Genomic DNA, 27,096 nt, shown 5'->3' on the forward strand with positions numbered 1-27,096 from the left:
AAAGTCTCACAAAATGTTTGCGTAATATTAATTAACATTTATAGGACTGTTTTGTTGTAAAAAAACTTGTTGTATTTAAAAACAAATGTTTTTCAGAACAAAATGTTATGCAATTATATTAATATTTTATGTCACAGAACTCGCGCTCTAGATGTGATTAGTATATTAATAAAATAATGTTTATATTATTTGTTTAGAATTTGAATAATCGCTACGTTATGAAGCAAATGTCGGAAATGGCTCATGCAGTAAGATTAGATAATGCATTTCTCATTCCTCATACATATTATGCCGAAACTAATTTGCAATATCGTTAATAAGCATTCGCATGCTTGCAAAAATTTTTGTCTATGCGGCACAATTCTTTCTTACTTTGTTACTAAGAAAGAAATTGCAAGTATATTATATTTACTTTACGAATAAAAAAGTATTAATAATGCAAAGAATGAAAATTTATAAAAACGAAAAAAATTCATTATTCAAGAAAATGATCACAAAGGCTTTTAAAAAAAATCTCATTTTTTAAAAATCTATTATTAAACAAAAAAATAATTTCAAGATCCTACTTTATCTTAGTTTGTATAAAAAAGGTTCTTCAAACTTTCTAATTCAAATAAAAAGATGAGCACTTAATTTGATGTATAACATCATTCCCGACAATAAACAAGACGAAACGACAACATATGACATTCGATGTATGTTTAAACGAATTATAATAAGCATATACAAACCTCTTCGGCCTCCCCCGCGTGGCTCGTTTTCCCGAAAGCCGCCTGATCGCCGTCGCTCATGTTCGAGATGTCGCCAAAGCTGCGACACTGTTAGTGACAAAATACATCTGACAAATGTATCGGCTATTAACGAAGCAAATTTGCGGCAAAAGCGTACGAAATAATCGTATCATAGCAATCTTATCAATAGAAAAACAAACGAGACACTTCCCATCTTATAAAAAAAAAAAATAATGTTCAATAAAATAACAAGTTTATCTCTTCTATATTAATGTCCACGTATTTCTCTGTAAATGTAAACATACATATAATCTCATTCCTATATTACTTACTAATTGCTTGATGGACACGCCGGTCGCGATCCGTTCCCTACACAACTTCTCCTGATCGCTACGACTCGTCTCCGAGACATAGTTTTGTGTCTGCATGCGCAAAAAGAAGAAAAACAAAATGCAGGCGCGAATCGATGAGCATTGCATGCAAATAATGAGTATTAAGGACTCTTAAATCCGTTTTTGCGCGATCTCGCGCTGCGAATCACAATTACACGGAGTATTTTCGCGCGAAATACGCACTTTAATCAATTACATGTTAATACCACAATCGTCATATCTCAACGATTTGCTCCGATTTACCAACATAGCAACAAATTATAATTTTTCTTTTCATAAAAAGCGATTTTGTAAAACGTGCTCGCGATCATGTTGACCCACTACTTATTTTCATTACTTACTCGCATAAAAGCGCAAAGTTACACACGCAATTCTCGAAAGTGACAATCTCATCGACGCCCTTAATCAGACCTAGCGCAAAAAGTAGCTCTTAGTTGCTTATAGCGTGATTGCACGCCAGTCGCACTAATTATTTAGAGTTACGCCAGCCATTATTTCCGCGATCGTGTCTAGTAGATCGCGAGATGAGGGTTCAGAGATAAGTCTCGTGCACGCGTTTATTCATTGCAGGAAAATTAAAGTCAGAAAATAGCATTTCTCGCAAACACACAAATATGTGAAACTGGAAAAGAGTTGAATAAAAAGGAATGAAAAGAAAAGAAGAGCATACCGAATATTTAATTAAAATTTACATTAAACGTCAAAGTGTATTTTATGCTGAAAAATTCTAAGAATTGATTTGCGAAAATTTAAATGTATGAAAGAACATGCGATAGTTTTGAAATATCCTGCATATAATCATGTGAACTGTATTTGATACAAAAAAAAAAAAAAATTAATTTTCTATATGCTAATTTAATTATAATTATTAGTTAGTATGCAGTTAGTTTTCGGACAATATGCTTTAGCGTAACTTACCAGTGACTTAACATTGACGTTCGATAAATCGTCCTCGTCGGAGAAATCGATCATCTCTGAATGCGATCGCCGAGCACCCGTATGCATGCTTGCGTCTCGTAAGCTACAATTCTGACGAAAAAAAGAAACACAAACACACTGAGCATGCAACAAAGAGATTAATAAGCTGCATCTACGCTAATTTGCATCGAGCCATTAGTCGCGTATAAGATATCAAACGGCAAGAATAATTATTATATGCTGCATTAATTTAGTTTACGATGTATTTTTTCAGAATTCGAATTTCATAAATATAAGCGAGAAAACACTTGATTTCACGTTTACTATTTTATTTCAATTAAGAAAGGAACCCATTATCGATAAAAATTTTACGAGCAACTAATATAAGAGAAGCAATGCACTTGCGACAATAAAATCGTATTTTTTGCTGTTTACAAACACAAATAATTTATGCAATTTTATTTCAGCAGATGGACGTAATTACATTGACATTATGCAAGAAAGATCTAATAAAAGAAAATTTATATACACAATTAGATTGGCGACACGAAATAAACTTGGCACATTTTAAACATAAGTACTTACATATACATACATTATACTCACGCGATAAACAAGACACGTCCCACGATACCGTTAATTGGCATAATTAAGGGATAAGATTCGCATGACACGATTGTTATGAATACTAGTTTGAAATCATTACTAAAGTTGTTTCTATTCGAGCAGTTGTAAGTTTGTCTCATGAGTCAATATATAAATAGTAACAATCATAATCAAACGATAATAACATTTTTTAATCTCTCCTCTGCAATTGATGATGAATCGTTTAATCGCTCGTAATGTGTATGTATTCGATTCTCGCTGAGTCAATTGATTTTTTGTATAATATCAATATCAATCAATATAATATCAATTTTTCACTGACGTTAACGTCATAAAGGATGATTCGCGAAACGGAAGTAAAAGCTCGCGCTCGCGTAGCAAAGGGAATGGCGTCGCAATCTCGATCGATATCGTTCGCTGCTCTACTTAATCAGCGCTTCGATAGCGTATCGTTTGGATCTCTGATTCCAAGAGGAGCTAAATAGAAAACTCGCTATATCTGTGCCGACGAAATCCGGAAAAGCCGGGGTATGCAGATGAGAGACGAAAAATGCTAGCTTCCGGTTTTCACCGGTGTTTAACCGCCGGCGAAGAGTTACCGAGAGCAAAGCGATAATTAACGTGATAACAGTTATTTTGTACCCGCGAATCTCGTATGTTGGAGGACCGCCCTCACTTATGTTTAACGTAGAGTAACCCGTAATAATCGTTTATTGGATAAGAAATCGCGTTGACATATATACGCCGTGTCGGTGATTAACGCGATAGAATAAAATAAATTAACATAGCGCTTACATGGCAAGACGTATACACAGGGTGTCCCGGAATAATCGTCAATTTCCTTTCATTCGCCGATCCAATTGTTTCTCTAAAATATATTTACGACAATACAATTTTTCAAGGAGAGTTTGAAGTTTGAAATAACTACGCGCATTTAAGTCGACCGAGCTTCGATTTGACGTCTTATCAGATTTTCTTTCTTCAACTATTAAAGAATCCGTACAGGTAAGAAGATAGCTCCGGGACATCCCGTACATACAAACACACACACACACACACACACACACACACATACGCGCGCGTGCGTGCACATCTATCAAAACGATTTATCACTTACCACGGAGATGTTCTCCTTCTCGAGATCGCTCTTCTTGCTCTTCTTGGTTTTCTTTGTACGCGGCGTAAGGTTCGGCGAGGTGGCATCGTTACCTGCGACGCCCTCGATCTTCTTCTTCTTCGTTTTCGTCCCAACCTTCGAGGAGGTCACCAAGGTAGAACTGGCGGTCACCGTTTCCTCGCGGCTCTCGCTCTGCAACGGACAAGTAGAAGGAAATAAATGAGTGAATACCAGTTAAATCTAGAACATCCGAGATTGAACTTTTTCTTCATGGCATTCTCGCGCTGGGATTCTTCGCGCGTCTCGAACAATTAAAATGCTAATGGTAATTTCCTTCGTTGGAGATACCGAATATATTTCTTTCGTGACTAGATTGTATGTGGCACACACGCGGGTCTCTCCCGGAAAGGCATACAGACTCGCAGGAACTAGATTTAGCGTAGGCTATTGTGTCGCTCTTTGGGATTCAATGGATTTTATTGCGCACGTAAGTACGACGTAAGTGAAATGCGGCCTTTGCGGTGGGATACGAAAGTTTACATTCGCCCAAGAAACGCGATTTGCAAGCAATAATATCGATTTCACGGTATTGTAACGCAATCTTTCCGTAGAGACGCGTATGCGGCAGTGAATGAAAAAAAAAAAAAAAATAATATTAATAAACCTTTTAGTACGTTGTCTTTTTTATACAATGATTTATTTAAGCGACCAAACTGGCAAATCAAATTTATTATTAAAAGGTTGACATCGACGACCTTTCGACCTTTGGTTTAGGTCACCTTTTAGGTCAGTCGACTTTCTGACGTGTAAGTTTAATGTTCGATCTGTAACACCTCAACCGTCAGCGTCAATCAAGACTTGAAAAGGACCTAAACCAAAGGTTGAAACGTCGTCGATGTCAACCTTTTAATAATAAATTTGATTTGCCAGTTTGGTCGCTTAAATAAATCATTGTATAATTTTCATTACTGGTGATATAAATTAGTATCAGGTGTCTTTTTTGTTATTTAATGATTTGTGTGTTGCTATGAAAAATACATTTTTTTTTGTTTTTTGTAAAGAGTTTTTATTCAGTGCAAGTAAAATCTTATTTAGTAATAAGATTTATTAATTATACTGAACGATTACTAAACCATTACAGACTAAATGTGCGGAAAATGTAAGTTAGAAAGCGTGCTAAAAGAATAATAAATTAAATTGCATGATTTGAGATCCAATAAAACAGTCACTGTTCTTCCTTAAAGAAAAACGTTTAAGACATTTCTTTTCTATTTCTATTAAAACAAAATCACAGTATCACGAATCTTTCTATCATAAATTATAAACTATTTATATAATTATTTATCGTTAATATTTTATATAATAACGTAATATCTAAAAATCACAATTTTTTACTGAAAATGCTCTTTACAGACAAACCAAAATTATTGCTCTAACAGGATGCTTATCCAAGTATATGTACCGTTGCAAGCTGTTCTTTGAGATGATCAAGTGCATATTCTCAACGCACGTTATTCGTGACGTGTATACGTGAGCGTGCATAACGCGATCATCTGCACGTTAGAAAGGCGAGATTTGCGACGGAATATTTGTTTAATCATATGGTTTCACCGGCGCGGGTGGAACTGCTCCGATATCGTACGCTGCAATTAAAGAGCCTACGTGATTCTCGGTTCGATTAGTAATTGTTCAACCTGTAATAACTCGAGTGGCGGGTGCCTACGATAACACGCCGAGGTAACGGAATAATTATCAGAAGAGAGAATTTACACGTTCTGGTCTCACGAATATAAAATGAGTTCAAGATGATAAATTAAAATGAGAAAAAAAAATGTTAATTTTCGAATTTATAAATTAAAAGGATGAGAAGCGCGTTTCATTTGTCAAACCGAAATGATTTCGGCTTTGATTCATTCGGAAAACAACAAAACCTAGATTTTAGTCCACGTTTCAGCTGACATATCGTAAGGCCGACTGATAAGCAAACGCCGAGTGTTCATAGAGCCCCGACGATTTATGCGCCACAGCTTAATTGCTCGACAAGTATGACTGGCCGACAAGGAAGACTTTCGATAAGAGTCCCGCGTGCGCGAAAAGCAATATTCCAGAACGCATGAGTTCGCTATGCGAGCGTAACGCAAAACCGTGACATAATGAGCGCCGCCGGTAATCAAGACGACGTGACGTCCGACTATTAATTACCTCGAGAGTCGAGAAACCAGCACGGCACAACATCCAATTCTCGTCGTCGAAACGAGCGGTTTATTTATATTTACTTCGAACGTATCCTACGACAACGCGATACACCAGAAAGGAAGGATGTTCGAACGCTCGATAAATCGAAGATTTAAAATGAGTGAGAATCTGATATTTCGTAAATCTTGATATTAATGACGCACTTTGTCAATTTTTGTTTAGAACTGTTTCAGAAATTGAGACATATCTCTTTGCGATATGTATTTCACAAGCTGTCTGCTTTCCATACTTACGTGCTCTCTGACACAAGAGTACGGAAGCAGAGTCCACGTTACGTTTCAATTATTATTCACTCTCATCCCGAGGAAACCGGAAGGCAGTCACTTCCGAGCTTTTCTTCACCGAAGACTTTCCCATAGAAAAATAATCGCTCCGATCACATAATCATCATCACTAGTTCACAAAATACAAAATGGTGTACGAAAGGTTTACGAACTTATCCTAGCAGTCTCTAGCACCGACCACGCACTCAGAATGACGGACGCGCGTCCACCTTGGCAACGAGGTCGACGAAGGACAGAGGGAGAAAGAAGGAGTCACTGGAGCCGGATTTCAAAGTGCGAGCGAGACAACCGACGACCGAAATGAGAGTGGGAGTGATGCAGAGTGAAAGAGAGAGAAGAAAAGAGAAAGAGAAAGAAAGAAGAAGAAGAAGACTAGGGGGACCGGAGAGAAAAAAGGCGAATGTTCTTGCTCAACAACCGTATCGTCTCGCCGCTCGCGTTCGAATCCATCAGCGACCTGCACGAGTACTGATTGATCAGGCCGATCGTCGTCCAGGTCGTACCTGATCGATGATCATCCTCGGGACGTTGGGGACGATGTGAAGAGACGCACGAGGTGCCTCAGATATGTCTGAGGCACCGAAGGAACGCGTCTCCTGAGGAGAGCGTGCGCGTCTTGTAACGGGTTCAGGAAACTCGATGCTCTCCAAAGCGTGGCACGCGCTTCCCGATTGGCCGTTTCCACCGGGCACGTGGAACCGATTGGCCAAGTGAGAGCTCTCTGGATACCGCTGCTCAAGCCAGCAGAACCGAGCTGAGGTGGAACGTCCCGAGGAGCAAGCGGCCGGCTAAAGCCGTTCTTACGAGCGCAGTACGATCGACTTTGACCTCGATCTTGGTCGGCCCTTAACTGGTGACATAAAACTGGTAATATTGTGTCTCATAAAGAATAAAAACTAAATGAAAAAGGAGAAAAACATCAATTTGAGAATTGATGAAAACGAGTCCTGCCTCCAAAAACCATTCATTAAAATTTTTTAATACTCTAAATAAATTATATTACATAATTAAATAATATTATAAATTAAATTTATTTATTCTATTATAAATAAAATATAAAAAAGTAGTATAATAACAAAAATAGAAAATAATAATTTTGCGAGAAACAAAAAGAACTTTTCACTTTTAAAATTTTGCTTTTCAAATATGCTGCATAGTAAGCAGAGAGTGTGTTGAAAAAAATAAGAATAAAATATATTATTTATTTAAACATAGTTGTTTCACTATCTTTCCTTTTCCTGATTCACACAAGCAGTAAAATCAAAAATTATCTCTTTTAAAAAATCTGCATTGCGCGTACATATAATAAAACATTACAGAAAGAAATAATAAAAAAGAATTACAGGGAGAAATAATAAAAAAAAATTACAGGAAGAAATAATAAAACTTAGGTATGTAATTATCACAAGTTTAGCAGAATATCCAGAATACAGAACCTACGAGTTAAAAAGAAATTAATATTACCAATTAAATATCCCTTTTTCGAGGATTTAAATATTATATTTCCCGAAAGTCAATTTGGAACCAAGGAAGCAAATGTCATTGTACTGTCGCATGATAAGCGACATAAGCATGTTTCGTGAGCTGATACGAAACTCCGCGGTGATAACTCGGCTTCCGTTGCCGTTTCAATTCTCGCATTTGCATGAAATTTGTGGCGTCAGTGATCATCACGCGCTATTAATCGTAGGAGGGTGTATCTTCGAAGATATCAGGGAGATGAAGGTGGATAATACTAGTTCGGATTTTGCGAATAATGAGTTGTAGCAAAAGGTACATTACGAGTGACAAGTTGCAATTGTGCAGGAATGTTGAAATTAATGGATAATTGTAAAGACAAGGGAAGGGGGAAAGTATTATCTGTTATTAATTATTATTTAGGCCTATACTTGTTCTCGATTATTTCAAGCACGTCAAAAATTGGAAAATTAATTAAACGGATTAATGGTAACACGTTTCAGGAACCGTCGTGTAATTTGTATAACAGGAACATAAATTTACTAAAAACCCAACGCGCATCGATGAGAGTATCACGATATGCGTGTGGATCCCGCGGGCGTTCTGAGAATCGCTTACCTGGAGGCAAACGCTGTCGAAAAAAAATGGTAAACGAGATTAATCGCTCCAACGTGTAAAAACATGCGTAGGAGTTACATAGAGCGATGGCGCAATTAGTCTTGCGGAGATTGCTAGGAGGAGTGGATTTACAATGCGCTCGCAAGAATTATCCAACACAAGCAAATCCGAACGCTCTTGCTTAAGTTATGGCGCGTACTTGCGTTTCTCTCGTGCGTGATATGAGACGCGTTCTATGCGTACAGCTATGCTCACCGGCAAAAGCAGAAAACAACCTTATCAATTTCAAGGTGCATAAATTATGCAATCTGTATGTGAAATAGTCACGTTAATAAAAATGTTTGAAATTATTTTTCGCCGAATTGATCGGGCGAGATTTTTAAAAATAATAAGTAATCAAAGAAGAAGCAATTAATTTATAAACGACGATAACAATGACAGTGATTACGCGACATAAAATATCAGAGGCAATAAAACATTAATTACTTATAAAACAATTATTACTCTTACCTGTAGGAACAACCAGTTCTTCGAAAGAAAGTGCTATGACTCAAAACGGTAAATTTTCTCAACGCTTTGCACTCACATTAAATGTTCAATATGTCATTGTCATAATTTTATGATAGTGACATATCGTAATTAATTTTAATTTCTAAACACTGAAAATAGTTGCGAGTGCAAAGATTCGATTCATGCAGATGTATGTACTACAAACAGATCTTGTCGGCTCTGTTCGAGTCTCTTTCTTTCTTTCCCTCGAGCCGTTTCGTGGTGCGTAGGCACCGAGTTAATTCACGACAAAAAGCACACTTACATCGCAGGCGTTAGAAACATCGCTCGTCTCTGTCTCGTCCGGGGTGGCCAGGGGTGCGCGGGGGGACGTGGGGGGTACTAACGAATCGTCCGCTTTCCCCTCGTTATCGTCTCTCGTCGCCTCGTTAACGTCATCGCTGCGTTCCTCCTCGACGCCAGCTGGTTTCGTAGCCTCCTCGACCGTGGTCCACGAGTCCAAATTCTCGTCGACACGCTCGACGTCTCGCTTCGTTTCCGAGAAGATCGTCACGTTCGTATCCGACACCACGACCTCGGTCTTTTCGATGAACGTCGAATCCGACGCCGATAACTCGCTCGAGGATTCGTCCACCGGATTCTGGGCGTCCTCCGCGATATCCCTGGAATACTCTGGGACAGAATCGCTCTCGAGGATCGATCCCGACGTTACTGGTGAACCACCAGTGATTTCTGACGATGTTACAATCTGAGGTGTCTCTTGATTGGCCTCCTCGCTCAATACGCGTCGTTCTGTAGCGAGAAACTCTTGCGTACTAGACGTTTCCGTGAGCATTTCAGACTGGCTGGCGATATCGTCATCGAAACTTCCAAATTGCTCCTGAATGCAACGAGGATCTTCTTCTTCATGCTTCTTGCTTAAATTCAAATCTGCCTCTTCTTCAATGATTTCGGAAGGCGACTGTTTGTCTTGGGAAATCAGAGTTGAAATCTTTTCCTCAACATGTTCGAAAGAATTTTCAAGCTTCTCGATATGTTCATTCATGGAAGAGTCTTCATTCGTGAAAGGATTCTTCTGCTTACTGGAACTTTGATTTTGCTGGTGAAGTGTTTCGTCAAAGTTGTCGGAGAACTGTTGGCCGGTCGACGTGTCCTGAGCGACGTCTGCAGTAATATTTTCTTGGCTAACTTCCGTATGACACAGAGTCGCGTCGTCCGGCATCTTTTCCATCAGTTCTTCCTGCTTATTTTCAGGACAAGTTGCAAAAGGTTGGGAGATCGACATGTCAATGAGATCATTCGTGATGTTACTAGAATCCGGGACGTCTATGGCAGGCACGACGTCATCCTTGGTTGATGCCTGATGCTCTTTGCTGTCGACGGGTTCGTCTCGATTCAATGGCCGATCATCGTCGCACGTTTTCTGGACGACTTCCGGCTGCTCGACGAACTCCTCTTGAAGATATATCGGTTCCGGTTTTATGACCTCAGTATTGACGTTCGGGGATACGTGACCATTTTGATGGGGTTCCTCGATCAGAGAATAATATTCACTCTCGACCGCTATAAACTCCGTGTTGACATCGAAAGGATCCTGTCGACGGTCCAGGACAATCCTCTTGATCGTCTCCGGTTGAGAGACGACGGGTTGCTCCTCTTCTAGCTCTTCAGTGATGTCGTCGTCGCTCTTGCTCGAGCAAATCCTTAAAGCTAGTTCGCTGTCTATCAACTCCTGCAGGCTCTTGTCCTCGTTATCGAGCTCGTTACGCGTATTATTTGTGAGCACGAGATCGTCATCGTCGTCGTCGTCGCACAACGAGATTAGTTTGTTGTTACTCGCGGTTAAATCATCCAAATCAATCAAACCGTTGTTAGATTGAACACCGCACACCTCGCTCTTCTTACTACTTACGACATTGATTGATTTCTTTGTCGCCACCTCCGCCATCGTGATTCCTCGTGCGGTCACCGTGGACGCACCTAGAAGAAGATTAATAATTTAAATTCCAAGTAATATAAATAAGCATTTTTTTATATTGTATCTTAGGTGGTTATCGGCAACTCTTTCGATTTGAAAAATGTTAACGCCGAAATTTGCGATAGTTTCATAAATTTTTTTTATATTTCGACATAAAAGAATCTATAATATGTTGAAATAATAAGTTTCTCTCCCTTTCTGGCGCAAATAAAAAAAGCGTGTACAAATTCATAAGCGATTAATACAGAGATTCAGATTAATACAGAGAATTGAAACTGGGCAATGGGAACGCGAAATGTAGAACCAATAAATAACATTCACGAGCAACCGGTTTCCCTATGTAATTTCGAGCTAGAAAGTGCGAGATAGAATAAAAATTCCACAGGATGCTCATTTGCGGAACTGGAAAACGTAAGACGCTACGCGTTAAATTAACGTTTGTTCGTTTAAATTATATTACATGTGTATACATTAACTCAAGAATAAAGTTTGTAAGGAATTCCTTACAAAGAAAATAGAAATTTTTACGCTTAAATATTTCCATATTCTCTGTAAATTTTTTCTTATAATAAACCTTTTTATATTCTTGCAATTTTTTCTTAATCAATCATAATAGCACATGTCGAAAATAATAATTTATTTAGTTATATTTATTAGAGTCCGTTCCTCCATTCTATGCAGCGTAATAAGCGTGTGTGAATCTGATCTCTTCGACCCGCGTACTTGACTTTCTCCGTATCAGTGTTCAAAGAAAGCTCTTCAGGGACGCGCATGGTGAACCATCTGCCACTCGATGAAGTAGCGTCGGTTTATGGTTATGCAAAATATAGTTCGCGCAAGTGGTCGTGCAAGATCAGGGTCGAGAGGATATATAGCGCGCTTGTTAGGCAACTTCTGCCGGTCGCTTAAATAACGCTTGCTTTTTTATTTTATTATTGCATTGCATTTTTCGTCGATTTTATCTTATGCTAATTAAATTAACTTACACAAATATTACATCGCGCAAACATTAAATTTAATAAGTTTGCCATATGAAGTAATAATGAAGTGTTGAACGCGCAACAATAATTTTTCGCCTACGTGCAACTATAATAATAGCATCGGAACTATTATTATTGCATTTAATATATGCATTTCGTTGCGCTCTCGAAAATTTCTGACCCCGCTTACGAAATCGTCGCGACGGAATGCGTGTGATATTCTCATACGCGGATGTGCGAGCACCAAGATGCAACCAAGAGCACCAAGTCTGCCACGATATTAACGGAAGTTACGCCTTTATAGAACCCAGTCGCGACTGCGAACCGGCGTTGTTGGCCGGCAAGCCAACATCCTATTATTAGCCATTCCGCACGTCGCGCATTTATACTTCTACGCCGGAATGCACTTTCAAAATATGAAATTCAAAACTCATAAAGAATATTTCGAGATAAAATTTCGAGGAAGTGGTTATTTATAATTCCTCTTTCACACTCAGCAGTACTGAAGCTGTGGAACTAAAGGCAACGTGTCACTATTTTATATATTTGAGATTTCCTGTCAAATTGTATAATTAAAACAAAAATTTATGATATAATAACTCGGACTAAAAATTGATTTATAAATAAAAAATGGAGAACAATTTTAGAAAATTTAGCTTAATTTTATCCTTTTATTAAAAGATCGAATCTTCTTTTTCGGCTGCGCTTGGGAGGTAATGGCCTCCCGTTAATTCCCTCGGTAATTTGACAAATTCCAGCGCTCTACGTATATACATCCCCAACCGTAAGAGAGTTTATAAACAGAAGGGCAGTAACCGGTTCAATCTTGCGACACGATGTAAACCGACGCGAGTTCAAAATTAGAAAGTAATGCGTGGGGCCTGCGATTTCTTATGTTACGCACGCACTTTTCCATCCTTAAAACGCGATATTACGCAAAATTTTAATTTTGTTTGTTGTTCGAGCTACCTTCGAGTCTTTCGCAGCTGTTTGATTTAATCGCCCTCTCTCTCTGTCAGCATCACTCTCCGCGATTCCATCTATCCTCCTTTTCTTAACGCTCTCTACTTGTTTAACCCGCTCTTTTTCCCTTCTCCCTCTCTCTCTCTTTCTCTTGCTCGTTCCTCTTTACACGATGTTTCACCGAGGTCGTTTCTCGGGTTCACGACCGAGGCACTCTTTCCCTCCTTCTCTCAGTCTCACTCTCTTCTTCTGCCTCTACTCTTCTTCCCTCTCGCCTCTCTATTCATCCTGCTACCTCTCGTTCTCTCTCGTCTTTGGCTTCCCTCTCGTTTCAACCTCTCTCTATTTTTAGAATGACACACTACCGCGATTCAAACGCATCGTACAGAGAGTCCTCGGAAAATGTTCTGCCCAAATGTGGTGAGCGAACCAGAGCGAGCGTTATGAAGGCGATCCAGAGGAAAGAGAATTTTTTCCCTTTTGGGTCGCGCGACAGATGCGCGTGATATGTATCCTGCCATGTTATAAGATCCAGTCGTAACCCTTACACCTTTTACAATCCTTACACATGACCAGAGTGTAAGAAAGTAAAACTTGCGGAAATATCGTAGCGGAAGAAAAGCGTTGGTAATCACGCGTTCAATATTATTTGAAATCCGAGTTGAATTATTAAATTATTTCGGAAAGATTGATCGAATATTAAATAATCTAAATTTCACCGAAGAAATTTAAGACACTTAACATGTTTACTCGAGAATTTGTAGTCCATAACAATTATAACTTTGATTTATATCCTGCACAAAAGGATTGTAAAGAATATTGTAATTTCCACAGCTAATAAAAAATAATTGATCACGCAATCGGAGTTTGCCGGGCGTTTCTCCTTGAAATTTCGAAGACTCGACGCTCATTTTACGGTGAGATAGAGACGGTAGATACGCTCAACAACGCGTATTACGGTAATAAATAGAACCTGCTTACGCTTTAATTATGCGCCATTAAAAAGAAAATGCCTCGGCGTTCAGATTGTGGTCCAAATAGCAGAATCGTACTCGACCTCGTGCTCGAGAATGCACTCGCGCCGTTGGGTGTTGCACATGCCATTGTCTCTTTTCGTGCTCGAAAATGTTGCAATCGCGTTATACGCGCCCGCTAAGTATACCTCCGAGAATACCAATTCCACGTGTATGCGGCAGAGTCGTTGGAAACGCAAGGTCTACGCGTTCGTAAGAGCACCCATCACCGTGTATATCCGCGATCCTCGGTGCACTTACTATGGAATTAAAGTCTCGAACGGTACCGAGCCGGCTGCGTAGACTACGAACGCGGTCAATGAGTTAACAAGCGATTCTGCGTGCAATTACATCCGATCAAACAATGTTGAAAATAATTTAATATTAAATTTCTGCGTAATCATATAAGAACGACAAGTTAAAAATATTTTAATAAGATTACAGAAAGAGCTCCGAATTATTAAATATAAATAAGTAAATAAGAAAGAGGCAATAGGAGCGAGGAGATGTGAATCAAATTATAAGTTTTTTATATAGGTGATGTGTCGCAGGTATATTGACATTAAGTACATTAGTAACATTCTATAAAAAGACGGAAATTATAATAAAAATCTGAACGTTTCGATTCATGTTTTGAATCCTCTTCAGCATAATATATAAAATAAATAAGTAAATTATAAATAGATAAAAACGAAATTAATGAGAAAGCATCGCATAATAAAGGAGCATAAAAAATATTTTAAGTGCTTATCGATCCTTGGGATATTTCGCATTAATAATTATATATAATTTTGAATAATTGTAACTAAAAATATATTTGAACTAACGCATCTCGTTATTATTAATGTCTTATTATTAATATACTTGATCAATTACATGACTGTTTAATTTAAAACTTTCAGTCGCGTTTAATACATACTTTGCACTAATGTAATTCTCTTTAAAATTCACCGACCTCTTGACGTAAATGATTAAACGTGAAATAGTGTCGTCGCCTATTCCCTGTATCCTATGAAGATGTAACGACTTTCGGGCCATGATCAATAATGTAAATTTTACTTCTGTTCGGGACTGTTGAATAATGCAGACGCTTCGCTATGTCCGGATTAATCGTGATAGGTCTTCATCTCAATAGCGTTTTACTGAGATAACGTCGCGTTGGTGATTTCATTCGATAAAACGCTGTACTACTTTACATATCCGAGTCAAATTAGAATTTGTAAGGATTGTCAAATAACTGAATTATTTCCACATATATTCCTTCGTTTAATCGTGTTTGGTTTCTTCAAACGTACTAAAGATACACGTTTTATTTAATTAATTAGCTAAATATTTCAACCATGTATAATAATGCAATTGTAATATTAAAAATATGTATATTCTAATAAATAGCAATATTTTAAAACAAACATATAGTATGTTTATTCTGAAATACTTAATTTATTTTTATGTTAACCTGATTGTTATTATCCGACATTCTTTTGACATTTATATGTTTAAGCTTTTTTTAGTGTTATTCTAAATAAGGTAAAAAATAGTTCAAAATGTCCATATTTGTATTTCCTAATAAAATTAAATATTTAATAATAAATTAAAATATTCTCTTGCGCTCTGATTACTGCATATTGGCTATTATTTTTCTATTTCTTTCACTTATTATTAGTAATAAATACATACAGAATATAATATGTTTCCATAATTCAGCTCAGTAAATCCACCATTTAAATAAAATAATTATCATAAAAATAACATTACAGACAATTAAATAATTTGATAAATAATTTTTAAAAAATCTCTAATGTAATTTGAATTATAACTCAAATGTCTCTTCATCAAGAACCCTTTGCGCCGTCTTTTCCTCCTCCTTTGCGTGCGCGTTGTATATTTCGTATGTGTGGTGTACGGTCTTAAATCATCTCTGAAAAATAAATCCATGGAAACGCGGCGCACGCACGCACGCGGTCTTCCGCGTGTCTCACGCACGGGGTGCGCTTTCATTGCACAAGCCAAATGCATAAGACACAGTCCCGGTTCTCTCTCTCTCTCTCCCTCTGCCTTTTCTCTCTCTTTTGGATGCACGCGCGGTGTCCCCTTACAGATTTCTATGTGCAACTATAATTAGGTAACCGACACCGGGGCAGACTGCCGCCGTAGGAATCCCTGTTAACCATTAAGCTATGCAGCGGCGAAAAGTGTGGCGCGAATATTTTCGGCGCGAGGAAAGCCGAAATTAAACGGCCGGTGTACTTTCGCCATGCGGCAAAATATAATCCGGCTTTATTTATTCCCGTTTCCATCTCCGCTTCTTTCTTTTTCGGCTTTCTTTCCTTTCGTATTCCTCTCTCTTTGGAAACGCGCGCGCGTAATTTCGGGCGCACGCGATCATCGAGCGATGCGCGTCATAAATCGCGCTCGCTGAGGAGTCTCTTGGGTTTTTCTCTCTTTTTGCATCCCGAAAATATTTCAAGCTCGTATCCTTTTCGTTGTATACGGAGAATTTCGCGCGATTCCTTCGCCGAATAATATTTTTGCCCGCGGAGAAGAAGCTGGCGCGAGTCCAGTTTTTATTTTCGCGCGACAGAGAGAGACTTGTTTGTAACGCGAGACTCTCTACCTGTGGTTTGCATTGCACGAGAAATGGATTAACGGGATAAAGTTCTATGTCAAGGACTGAAATCCGATCAATTTGTCCGTGCCCATTCGATCGCGAATAAGAAATGCAGACGACGGTCGAGTTTGAGCGGCGACACATGATCGCGCGCAGCTTCCGGCTTTGTGATTAAACTCCGCCATCTCGTCGCCTTCCGCAATTTCTATTTCGATCGATGAGCACGTATATTGCGCGTGCAGTACAATTCAGTAGGATATAACCACAACGTATTTAATTCTTTATTCTTCCTTTTATAGAGGAATATATAGTGTTCATAAAAAATATTATTTTTATTAATTAAATCGCATCATGTAAAAAAAAAATTGATCGATTCGTGATTTTTAGATTTAAAAATATATTCAATCGATATCAGATTTTTATTCAGACTTTGAAATTGTTACTACTGCAATTTGGGAGAAAAATCGTAGCAGAGGCAGGCTTCTTAAATAGCCTCGGTAATACGCCAAGTATTTTCGGAGCTCACAAATATTTAGGTAGAACGAACGTTTCTCACGAGGTGTAGCTGATACGAATGGAGTAAGAACTTAAAAATGGGATGCAGGTTCTTTCGACTTATTGTCGGACAAAGAACACTGCGCTGATATACGGCTCTACGGATCCCTAGCTGACAAGTATAAATGATGCGCGAACCTTGTGTGAGTCTTTATCGTTCACAGGTGTAAATCTTCAGAATGTCTCCCGTGATGGAGTAAAAATATCAATTTCACGATGTAAAGAAGACTTTTTCAACCTGTATTTTAACGTCGACCGTGAAAACTTTTAAGGCAAATTATTTTTATAAATTATTGAATCAAGTTCGATAACAAGTTATTTTTTGCAGAATTATCTGCATATTAAAAAAAACCCGGTTTTTTATTTTTTTTTTTAGAAAAGTTAATATTAATAAATGCTGAAAGATTATTGCCAAAAGAAAAAATGCAGAAGTTGATACATTCCTCTTTTAATAAATTATTCGTTAAACATTATAAATACTAATATCATTAAATATTTTCACAATTTTAATTTTATAATAATTTTATAAAATCACAATTCACGACGCAGTTATGTCATAATTTTTTATATTGTATACTAGGAATGCAGTCATATTAATTAGATGTCGTCTCGCTTCTTCTAAATATAAATTCAAAAAACAATTATATTCCGATATTACGACGTTTCGATTAAATAAAATTTGATTACGGATCTTGCCGTACTTTGTTAGCGCAATTAAAAATAATGCGTGATTTTCAGTAAATGGACCTGCTATGTGCGTACTACCAGGAAGAACGCGCTTTTCGACGAGCATTGTTCGACAATTGGCTTGCCAGACACCGAGCCGAGTATGCGTTACGCATGTCGGTGCATGGCACTTACTCACTTCCCGCCCATCGCACGCATTACGCACGCGGTGCGCGTAATGAGAATGCAGGCGACCGGCGCGTCGCGATTCTTTACGAACGAACTAACGTATGTATTGCAGGCCTTCGTGCATGCAACTGTCGATTGCTAAGCGCTTTGTTTCGAAAATAGCCGCGAAATTGACGGTCAGCCTCATGGCCTCCCGACCGCGAAATCACGCAGAAACCACGAGGCTCCGCTTGATCGAAACTTTACAAATCGATCGTTTGATTTAAGAGGAAAGCGCAGAATAAACTAAGATAAATCAAAATGATAAAGAATACAATGGCAAATATAATTTAAATTAAATAAATTACTGGACACTTGTTATGTAAAAACAAACTTTAAAAGTATTGTAATTTACATTGTGTAAATATAAATATGAAAAATATACATATCCGTTAAAATATAATTTTTTGACGCAAAAATAGCTTAATTATATTAGATGAACAAATTAAATTTCATGTATTCAACTATGTTTATTTTCGTATTTACATATATCTTTCGTAATTTATCTTTTTGATAAGAAACTAATAAAAATAGGAATTTAAACAGTGATAGATTAATAAACTATTTTTGTAAGCTTTTGTCGTTTACTTAAACATGTAATATATATATATATATATATATATATATATATATAGGGTGTCCAATAATTAGTGAAAAATCTGTTAATGGCAGATTCTTGAGATCATTTGCAGATGATTTTTTCTCAGCGAAAATGTCGAGGCATCAATAATTTTCGAGTTATAAGCGATTAAAAAAAAGGCGCTTTTCGCAAACTAAACTTTTTAAAGTTACAAAATTACTAAAACTACATTTTTCAGTTCATTTCAGACAGAGTTTATTCTAAAGGAATTTTAATTTAAGGCTTAATTACAAAGATATATAATGATGAAAATTAGAAACTTGCAAAAAATGATAACGTCTCCTCGATATTTTCGCTGAGAAAAAATCGACTCCAAATGATCTCAACAATCTGTTATTAACAGGTTTTTTTTACCAATTCGGACACCCTGTATATTTCATATACAATCGAGTATTGCCATTTAATAATGGAATTTGCATTTTATTGGATCTCGCTTTCGCGGAATTAACTTGCAAATTAGACTTCGAACAATTTATATCGACAAAGTAATTGCGATGCAATTGATAAGCAATCACTCTTGCGTTACCAATAACATCAATATAGTAAATTTTTTGTCGTTCCTTCATTATATTATATATATATATATATATATATATATACATAAATTTCATTTTAAATAAAAGTCAACCGTTCAGAGAGTATTTTAAGAGAACAATCAAAAAATGTTTTCCTACTCAAAAGAAAACTATATTAAACTCTCCCCATAAAATACTTATTCTTAATTAATTAAAATTACTAAAACTATATATGTACAATTCTAAAATTTTGTACTTATACATACATATATTATACACTACTGTACTATGCACTGTAGATACCCGGTTCGATCAGTAATCGAATACTTCAAATATCCCTTTCTGAATATACGAGGATATTTTTCGGAAAGACGCGTCGCGAGTGTCTCTTCCGCGATTCAAGAGGAGCGATCCCGAGACGGCCGCGATAAGGCCGAGTCCGAGCTTGGACGCGAGCGGGTTGAACGACCGCTCGAGAATCGGTATTCGCGGCATTCCATGGAACGAATGAAGACGACCGAGCGAGAGCCGCGCTCTCGCTACGTCAATTACCACCGATCGTGTATCGCAGACAATGAATGAGAGTCTCACTCGCTTCGCTTTCTCATTGTCAGTGGCGGCTCGGAAAGCAGAGTGTCTTACCACGCCGAGCCGCGTCAAGGTCACCGGAAACGGTCGAGCGCGCCGCTCTCTCGGCCGGATATTCGCCAACTGGTGCAAACAATATATACCGTAAACGGGAAAAATGCGAGGAGGAAGACGCGCGTTTCTATACATTCGCGTTAACCGCATTAATTAACGCGGAGATATTCCTGGGAAAATCATCTGACTGACTGGCAAGCTGAATCGGTAAGCTAATGTTTTCCATCGATGTTTTGCGTGCAAAGTTTTATCAAATATAAAAATTAATTTGATTAATAAAAATTTAGTTTAATAAAAAAAAATAAAAATTTATTAAATAAAGTTATACTTAATAAAAATTAAGAAAAGTATATTAAATAAAGTTAAATAAAATTTTATTATTATTTCATTATTTATAAAATATTATTCTTTGCTTCTTTCTCTCTCTCTCTCTCTCTCTCTCTCTCTCTCTCTCTTTCTTATTCACTAAAATATTTATATATTAAAAGGAAAGTTAAATCACTCTTTTAAGTCATGTCCAAACGGTAATGTTCAATGGATTCAAAATCAACTTAAAATTAAAGACCAATTCAAGATGATTTGAGAAATATCCGTTTCCGTCAGAATCGAAGGCTTGTACTATGTTACATGTCGTACATTACAGTTGCATTTCACATAGCTGACGTGCAAGCATGCGTTACACCGCACGCTCGTGATGTGCGTCTTCGCTCCAAGAAGTGGAAAGCATGTTGCAAAATTCAAAACAGCAATATCATTGACACGAGAATAACACCTTCCGTAAGAGAAATGTAATTAAATCTTGTTGGAATATTCTATTTGCTGAAATGTCTGCTCGAGTCATCATCTTTCTCTAAACCTTTCTTTTCTTTATTATTTATTTAACTTTAAATAAGCTTCAATGAAATTTTGATTTACCGACGTATTAAATAATATTTAAAATATGATAAAATGTTTAAAAAAACATATAAATTATTTTACGTAAACAATTTTCCAAAAATCAATTATAAATTTATAACAAAGTTTGTAAATGCAAAGGAAAAGGATTTTTAAATATTCCGTATCAAGATCCGAGTACATACATATACAGGGTGTCTTGTAATTGGTGAAGAACCTAATAGCAGATTCTTGAGATCATTTGAAGATGATTTTTCCTCAGCGAAAATCTCGAAGGACGTCATCATCCATTACAAGTTTGCAATTTTTGTCATTATATATTTTTATAATGAAGCCTTAAATTAAAATTCTATTAAACTCTATCTGAAATTAACTGAAGAATGTAATTTTTTTAATTCAAAAAGTTTAATTTGCGAAAAGCGCCTTTTTTCGATCGCGTATAATTCGAAAATTATTGACGCCTCGACATTTTCGCTAGAGTTTCGCAAAGAATTTGCCATTAGCAGGTTTTTCACCATTACACCAGGACACCCTGTATAATGAAAAAAACCTGGCTCTATCGATCGTATTTTATTCACGAACCAGTAATTTCATTGAGCGAAAAAAGTATATTTATATACGTCGAGACACTCTTAACTCGCAATTAATCTGAACATCCTGGAAGACGACATGCGGAAGAATGCGGGTGGCGTTGCAGGTTGCAAAATAGATTGAAGACAGACTCTTGCCCAGTGACGCGAGACGCGCGATCGTTATGCCACGAGCGAATTAATGAAGCATGCATACTCGGGAGAGAAAGCTGACGTTTGATTTCTCACAGTCGGCGGTATAATCGCATTTTATTCTTTTCCTTCAGAGAGCACCATAGGAGTATTCTCGGTGCCATTTACCGCCGCTTCCTTGGGCGCGCGAGCGCACACGCGTCCGCCGTCTTTCCTTAATCGCGGTCAATCGTTGCATTAACGAAGAAAGAAAAAAACGCGTGAAGAGAAAGAGAAAGACGTGAAGATCGTTAAATGTGTCGGAAGATTTACATCTTAAATGCCAAAATGCGTTCGCGTGTAGGCCGACGATGCGTAACATAATGGGACAAAATTATACGCAATGGTCTTAAAACGCTGTCTTGAAACCTACTATGAACTGCGACTCTCTCTGCAAGACATCTTTATATTACCGAGATGAATACATCAGCAGAAAATGAAACTCGAAAGTGAATTGTCTATACCGGTGTCTTGTATAAAAAAAAAAAATTAATCTAAAGTTAATTTTCTAAAGATAATTAATCTAAAGTTATAAGAAAATTTCGAAAACTGATACACGCCGAAAGAGAAAGATGAAATAATTATAAATTTACTATATAAATTTTGAGGATTTTATAACATATTTTATAATATTATTGTAATTAAAAAATTCTTTAGAACATACCTTAATTAAAACATAATTATGTGACATTAAAGAAAATATGAGGAAAATTAAAAATAATTGTAGAAGATAAGGAGAGAGCTTTTGAAGCGTGACACATAAACGAAAAATTTTCAAGTGGCCCTCTCGCGCTCTTGCGCGAGTCAACCGAACTTAAGGACCGGAGTAGATTTAAACGTTCGGACCAAATAGCCGCCCGTATAAATAGACGTTTGTCCTCGATTTCTCGATGAGCAAATGAACCGGATGCCGAGATACTTAATACCCAGCAGATGGTTAACATAGCATTTCGATTCAGTATTGATGGAGCTTTAACGGCATGAAAAAGTCGCGTTCACGATCATCGGGCAGCCCGAGGCATGTCAATGAAATTGGTTTGTCAGTACGAACGCTCGATATACGCACAGAGATATCGATTCACGTGGTATCTCGAGAGCACGTTTTCAATATAATGCCCACTTTGTTACCCGCATTTCGTCTCAAGAATCGCATTCTCGACACCTTAATTGATGATTCAACTCGCACGTGCGCGAGCTCGATGTTTATGATGATTCGATAGAATGTCCGAATATTTTCTCATATTGTTCTTCCTCATAATTATAATAATAGTACTATCTAAAACAAATAATAAAAGCTTTTATTAGTAAGCAACTATGATAAGATAAACTCGAGGCTTCTTTTTCTTTCGGCAAGAAGATGACTCAGAATTAATCTCGAATTAATGCTGCTCATGATTTCTCGTATCAAGCTTGTTATAAAAATCTAATAATTAATGGTTGTAATTTTTTCACTTGATCTTAATTGAGTGCCTAACTTTTTCAGTCTGATCGTGATCATTTACATAATAGCTTAGTAATGCAGGCACAAAAAGAGGCCACACAGGAAGATCCGATCTGAGAGTAGATTCGCTTCCTAGAATCTTGCGCAAATTATTTCGTTACGCGCCGCCTCTAAACACAATCGTGAGTTTAAATTATAGTTTCTGCACGTTAGTGAATATCTTACCGTTGTATCAGAATTCACGTTCAGAATCGTCTTTCTTTTCCCAGATACTTCCTGGCCCCACAACAAAAATCTATTTATCAGGTTTCGATCGATTCGTCGACGGATATTGATATAGAGCAGCGTGTTACCACACGATATCTTTAAACAGAACGGACCTAAGGCAAACGGAAATCGATTACGAAGAACAATCGTAAGCCATAAATTCCGGTGCTTATCGCTTGCTTTTGTTACGATATCTCGCGATATGTAAAGAAGTGCTCGGTGCACTTGTAGAACACTGCTGGAAGTTAAAGTCATGCGACAGATTTAATCTCTGAGAGAGCGAGAGACTACAATAGAGTTTTTAACATCTTTGGTATTTGTTTTTTTTTTTTTTTTACAACAACGTTCAATAATCGCTAGATTAGAATTACGCGAGAATTTTCGCTTATCTCAAATGGTTGAGAAAAAAGAAATAGAAAAAATTAAGTTGCATATGATTGCTCTTCTATGATCTTTTTTCTTGAGTGCACGAAAAAAGTTCAACTTATTATATTTTTTTAAGTTATGAGAATAAGATAGATAAAAATTGAAAAGTTTACAAAATATATTTTATACTTTAATCAAATATCTTCACATAAAATATGAAATATCTTATAAGAAAATATTTATTATTCGATTTCTATACTTTTACGTGCAGAGATGAATCAATTAGTGTAAAAAAAAAAGACAAAACTATTTTTAAAAAATGTAGCTGCACATTGCAAACTACATACTTTCTTAAAAAAACAATCATGTATTTTCTTTATACTAATTTATATATGTATACATATCTAACAGTCCATTTCTCTATACATTATATTTCATGTGACCTCTCGAAATTTATCATCATGTCTTCTATTTAGACTTCCGAGCAATCAGTTAGTCTTTTATCTTCTTTATAACATCTTTACACATGTTTTTTTACAGATTGAAAGAAAAATATTTTCCGATAAACTTTTCAACGTTCGTTATCTTCCCTAAACATGATAATAGCCAGGAATTTGAAAGCTAATCATGACACTATGTCGCAAAACTTTTCTTTTCGATATATATAGAGAAATTTTGAGTCGCTTTCGAGGCCGTTTTCGATCTTCGAACTAGTATTGTTTTCAAGAGAGAAAAGAAGAAACTCGTCGAATTCCGATGTCGAAACAGGTGTGCGATGAGTCGTGAGATCATAAATATTGTCGTCGGCGAGATTTCGTTTCGAGATATCGAGTCGCGGCAGATTTCCGGACGAGAGCTCACATGTTTTCTCCATGATTATTGTGCGCAACACTATTCGCGTAACAGGTTCTAACAGACGTTATTTCACGCCTTATAGATCCGCATTCACGTAATAACGATTGAAACAATGCGATCACTCTCTCTTGACATAACGCGCATACCAGATGCGCGCCAGATGATATCTTTAAATTTCTCGCGCACAAGATTGAGTTTCATACGCTGAATAATTAATAATAAAAATTGAATAACAAAAAAGTTCAGAGTTTTTATCATAACCAGGAACGATTTCACTAAGCGTGATTAATCAAATCCCTTGCAAAAATGAATTCATCGTAGATTAAATATCAATATTCTATGTGTTTATGTATGTATAATATAGAATTTAATATAAAATAGCTTCAAATCGGAAATTTCAGTAGAAATTATTCTGGCATGTTAAATTGACAGATTATAAATAATTAAGAATTTTAAATTTATTTTTTCAATCGTTTTAAAATTCTTGATAATTTACAAATTAAAAAAATTCTAGCTGTGTTAAATTTAAAAAACCTGTCTCAACAAACAAATTGAAACGCGTCTCCTATTATCCAGCGAAATTCTCCTTTTTTATTTTTTATTAAAAACTTTCAAAAATTTATAATTACATATAAGTTGTAAAAAATTCTAATTTTTAAAACCAAAAGATATCAATTAATAATCAAAAATAAATATGCACATGTACAAATTTTAAAATAAAAGATCAATCGGTTTTTGAAAGTTCTATCTTATCTAAAGCAGATTTTATTCTAAAATATATTGATGTATTTTCTAGAAAATTCTAGTTGTAAATAATAAATAATATTCTCATAATAAAAAATATTCTTAATACTATAATATACAATATATTTCTTCTAAATACGACAATTGTACTAATTGTAAGAATAAACAAAGCTCTTAAAAATTGATCAGCATCTCATATAAATAGGTAAAAATATGTCTTTCTTAGGTACAATTTATTCATAAGAAAATTATTTAATATTGTTAACGATTAAACCTTTTTAAAAAGTGTAAGAATATGTTCAACACTGTACAAAAATTATTATATTTTAGAATAAATAACACTTGAAAATGAACTAATATTATTTACTATTGTTATCGTTATCATCATCAATTTATCACTTCAGTGTGCTATCTTTTATATCGTATTGATAACTATCGTGATAAAAAATAGATTCTGTCATTGCATTTACAAGTCGCTCTCTTCTTCTAAACGTGATCGCTGGCGCATGGGGTGTGTCACTTTTAAAATTAGTCGCACGATCGTTGCCACGACGGCGCCTATATATAGGTTTAATTAAAGACTCGCCAATTGCACAATCGCGGAATGTCGAACGTGTCTGTCTGTCTGTCTGTCTGTCTGTCTGTCTGTCTCTCTCTCTCTCTCTCTCTCTCTCTCTCTCTCTCTCTCTCTCTCTCTCTCTCTCTCTCTCTCTCTCTCTCTCTCTCTCTCTCTCTCTCTCTCTCTCTCTCTCTCTCTCTCTCTCTCTCTCTCTCTCTCTCCCAACGAGAGTGCGATTCCTCCCTACCGGTGCATTTATATACGGTGGCCCTGAGTGCGGTTAATTACCCGACGCGAGTCAATCAACGACACTGCGCGCGCTGACGCGAGAAAAGATCCGCAAGCAGCCGGCTTCTCGGGTCTCCCGACCGTGTGTAGTACAAAGGCGTGTTAAAAAGTAGGGTGCAATCAAATGACCGACAATTCGTGCGCACGCATATCTTCGTAAATCAACGGCAATTGATACGTCGATTACGCTTGGCGGACCCTCTTATTAACGCAGCGAGATAAAAACGCTGCTCTCCTTAAAACATTTAATTATTACGTTGTAATAAAAAGAAGCTACTGCTGCTGTTACTGTTATTGTTACCCCAGTTGCTGTCACGAAGTAGCTAGTCTGTATTTTACATTTATTATCGACCCCATTTATACGCGAACACGATTCTGCTGAACCAGCATCATTTTTATACGTCATCTTTTAACTGTATATCTAATAATATATTAACAATAATATATAAAATTAAAAATATATTAAAAATAAATAATATAATGCCATAATAACAAATATATTAATTGGTAATGTTATAATAAAAATAATAAATAATTAATAACATTACCAATGTATAATAATAAAATAATGATAAAATTGTAAACTAATAACAAAATAATAATATTATCATGTGTGTCGTAAGTGACATATTCCTTAGTTTATCAGAGAAATGTTATATTAAAATTATCCAGGAAAAATAGATGATCCTTTTAAGAATCTTGCTAATGTTATACATATATGTATATTCGATGCACATATGTCGTCAATATTAATATTGCATACACATGGTTATATACATATACTGCGGCATATTTTGCGTCAGCAAACGCACACCCAGGCGCAAGATTATCGACGAATCTATCGAATGCGTCATTGTGGCCACAAAGGCGAACACCAATAGGGGCCAGTGACTAGCTAAGAGATTTTACACGCGCGCGTGCTTCTACAAGCATGCGCTTATAGACAGAAGAAACGTTTAGGAAGTGGAGCATGCAACTTCAAGGGTTATCGCTGCCATTCCGATATAAAACACGCACTGACCCACGTTTGATAATTCCCGTCATCGTCTTTTATTGACAAACGACAACGACGACGATATCCAGATTTTGCTCCCGCGCAAAATTCACGACCGTGATCGTTTGAGATCGAAGACAATACGTTCAAGATCATTTGCATCCTCCGATAACGATGGAATCGATAGTGTCATAAAATACGATTACCGCGAAAGAGGATTGAATTGCATCCATGAATGTAATTTTTTGC

General features: G+C 36.6%; 1 protein-coding gene across 17 annotated transcripts in view; it reads right to left on the reverse strand.

Moving 5' to 3' along the window:
• The window catches only part of LOC140671814 (uncharacterized), a 66,303-nt gene that overhangs the window by 22,495 nt on the left and 16,712 nt on the right, over positions 1-27,096 (reverse strand). For 7 of the 17 annotated variants that reach the window (XM_072903422.1, XM_072903421.1, XM_072903428.1 and 4 more), the window contains 5 exons: positions 9,195-10,870; positions 3,765-3,956; positions 2,042-2,152; positions 1,064-1,153; positions 732-818 (listed from right to left, as the gene is read on the reverse strand). In XM_072903422.1, coding sequence (XP_072759523.1) covers positions 732-818; positions 1,064-1,153; positions 2,042-2,152; positions 3,765-3,956; positions 9,195-10,838 — 2,124 coding nt within the window. In that variant the 5' untranslated portion in view covers positions 10,839-10,870. The remainder of the gene's footprint in view (positions 1-731; positions 819-1,063; positions 1,154-2,041; positions 2,153-3,764; positions 3,957-9,194; positions 10,871-27,096) is intronic. The other 10 variants (XM_072903424.1, XM_072903431.1, XM_072903429.1 and 7 more) reach the window with 7 other exon arrangements.

The sequence above is a fragment of the Anoplolepis gracilipes genome, chromosome 12 (genome assembly GCF_047496725.1).
Source record: "Anoplolepis gracilipes chromosome 12, ASM4749672v1, whole genome shotgun sequence".
In the NCBI taxonomy this organism is placed as follows: domain Eukaryota; kingdom Metazoa; phylum Arthropoda; class Insecta; order Hymenoptera; family Formicidae; genus Anoplolepis; species Anoplolepis gracilipes.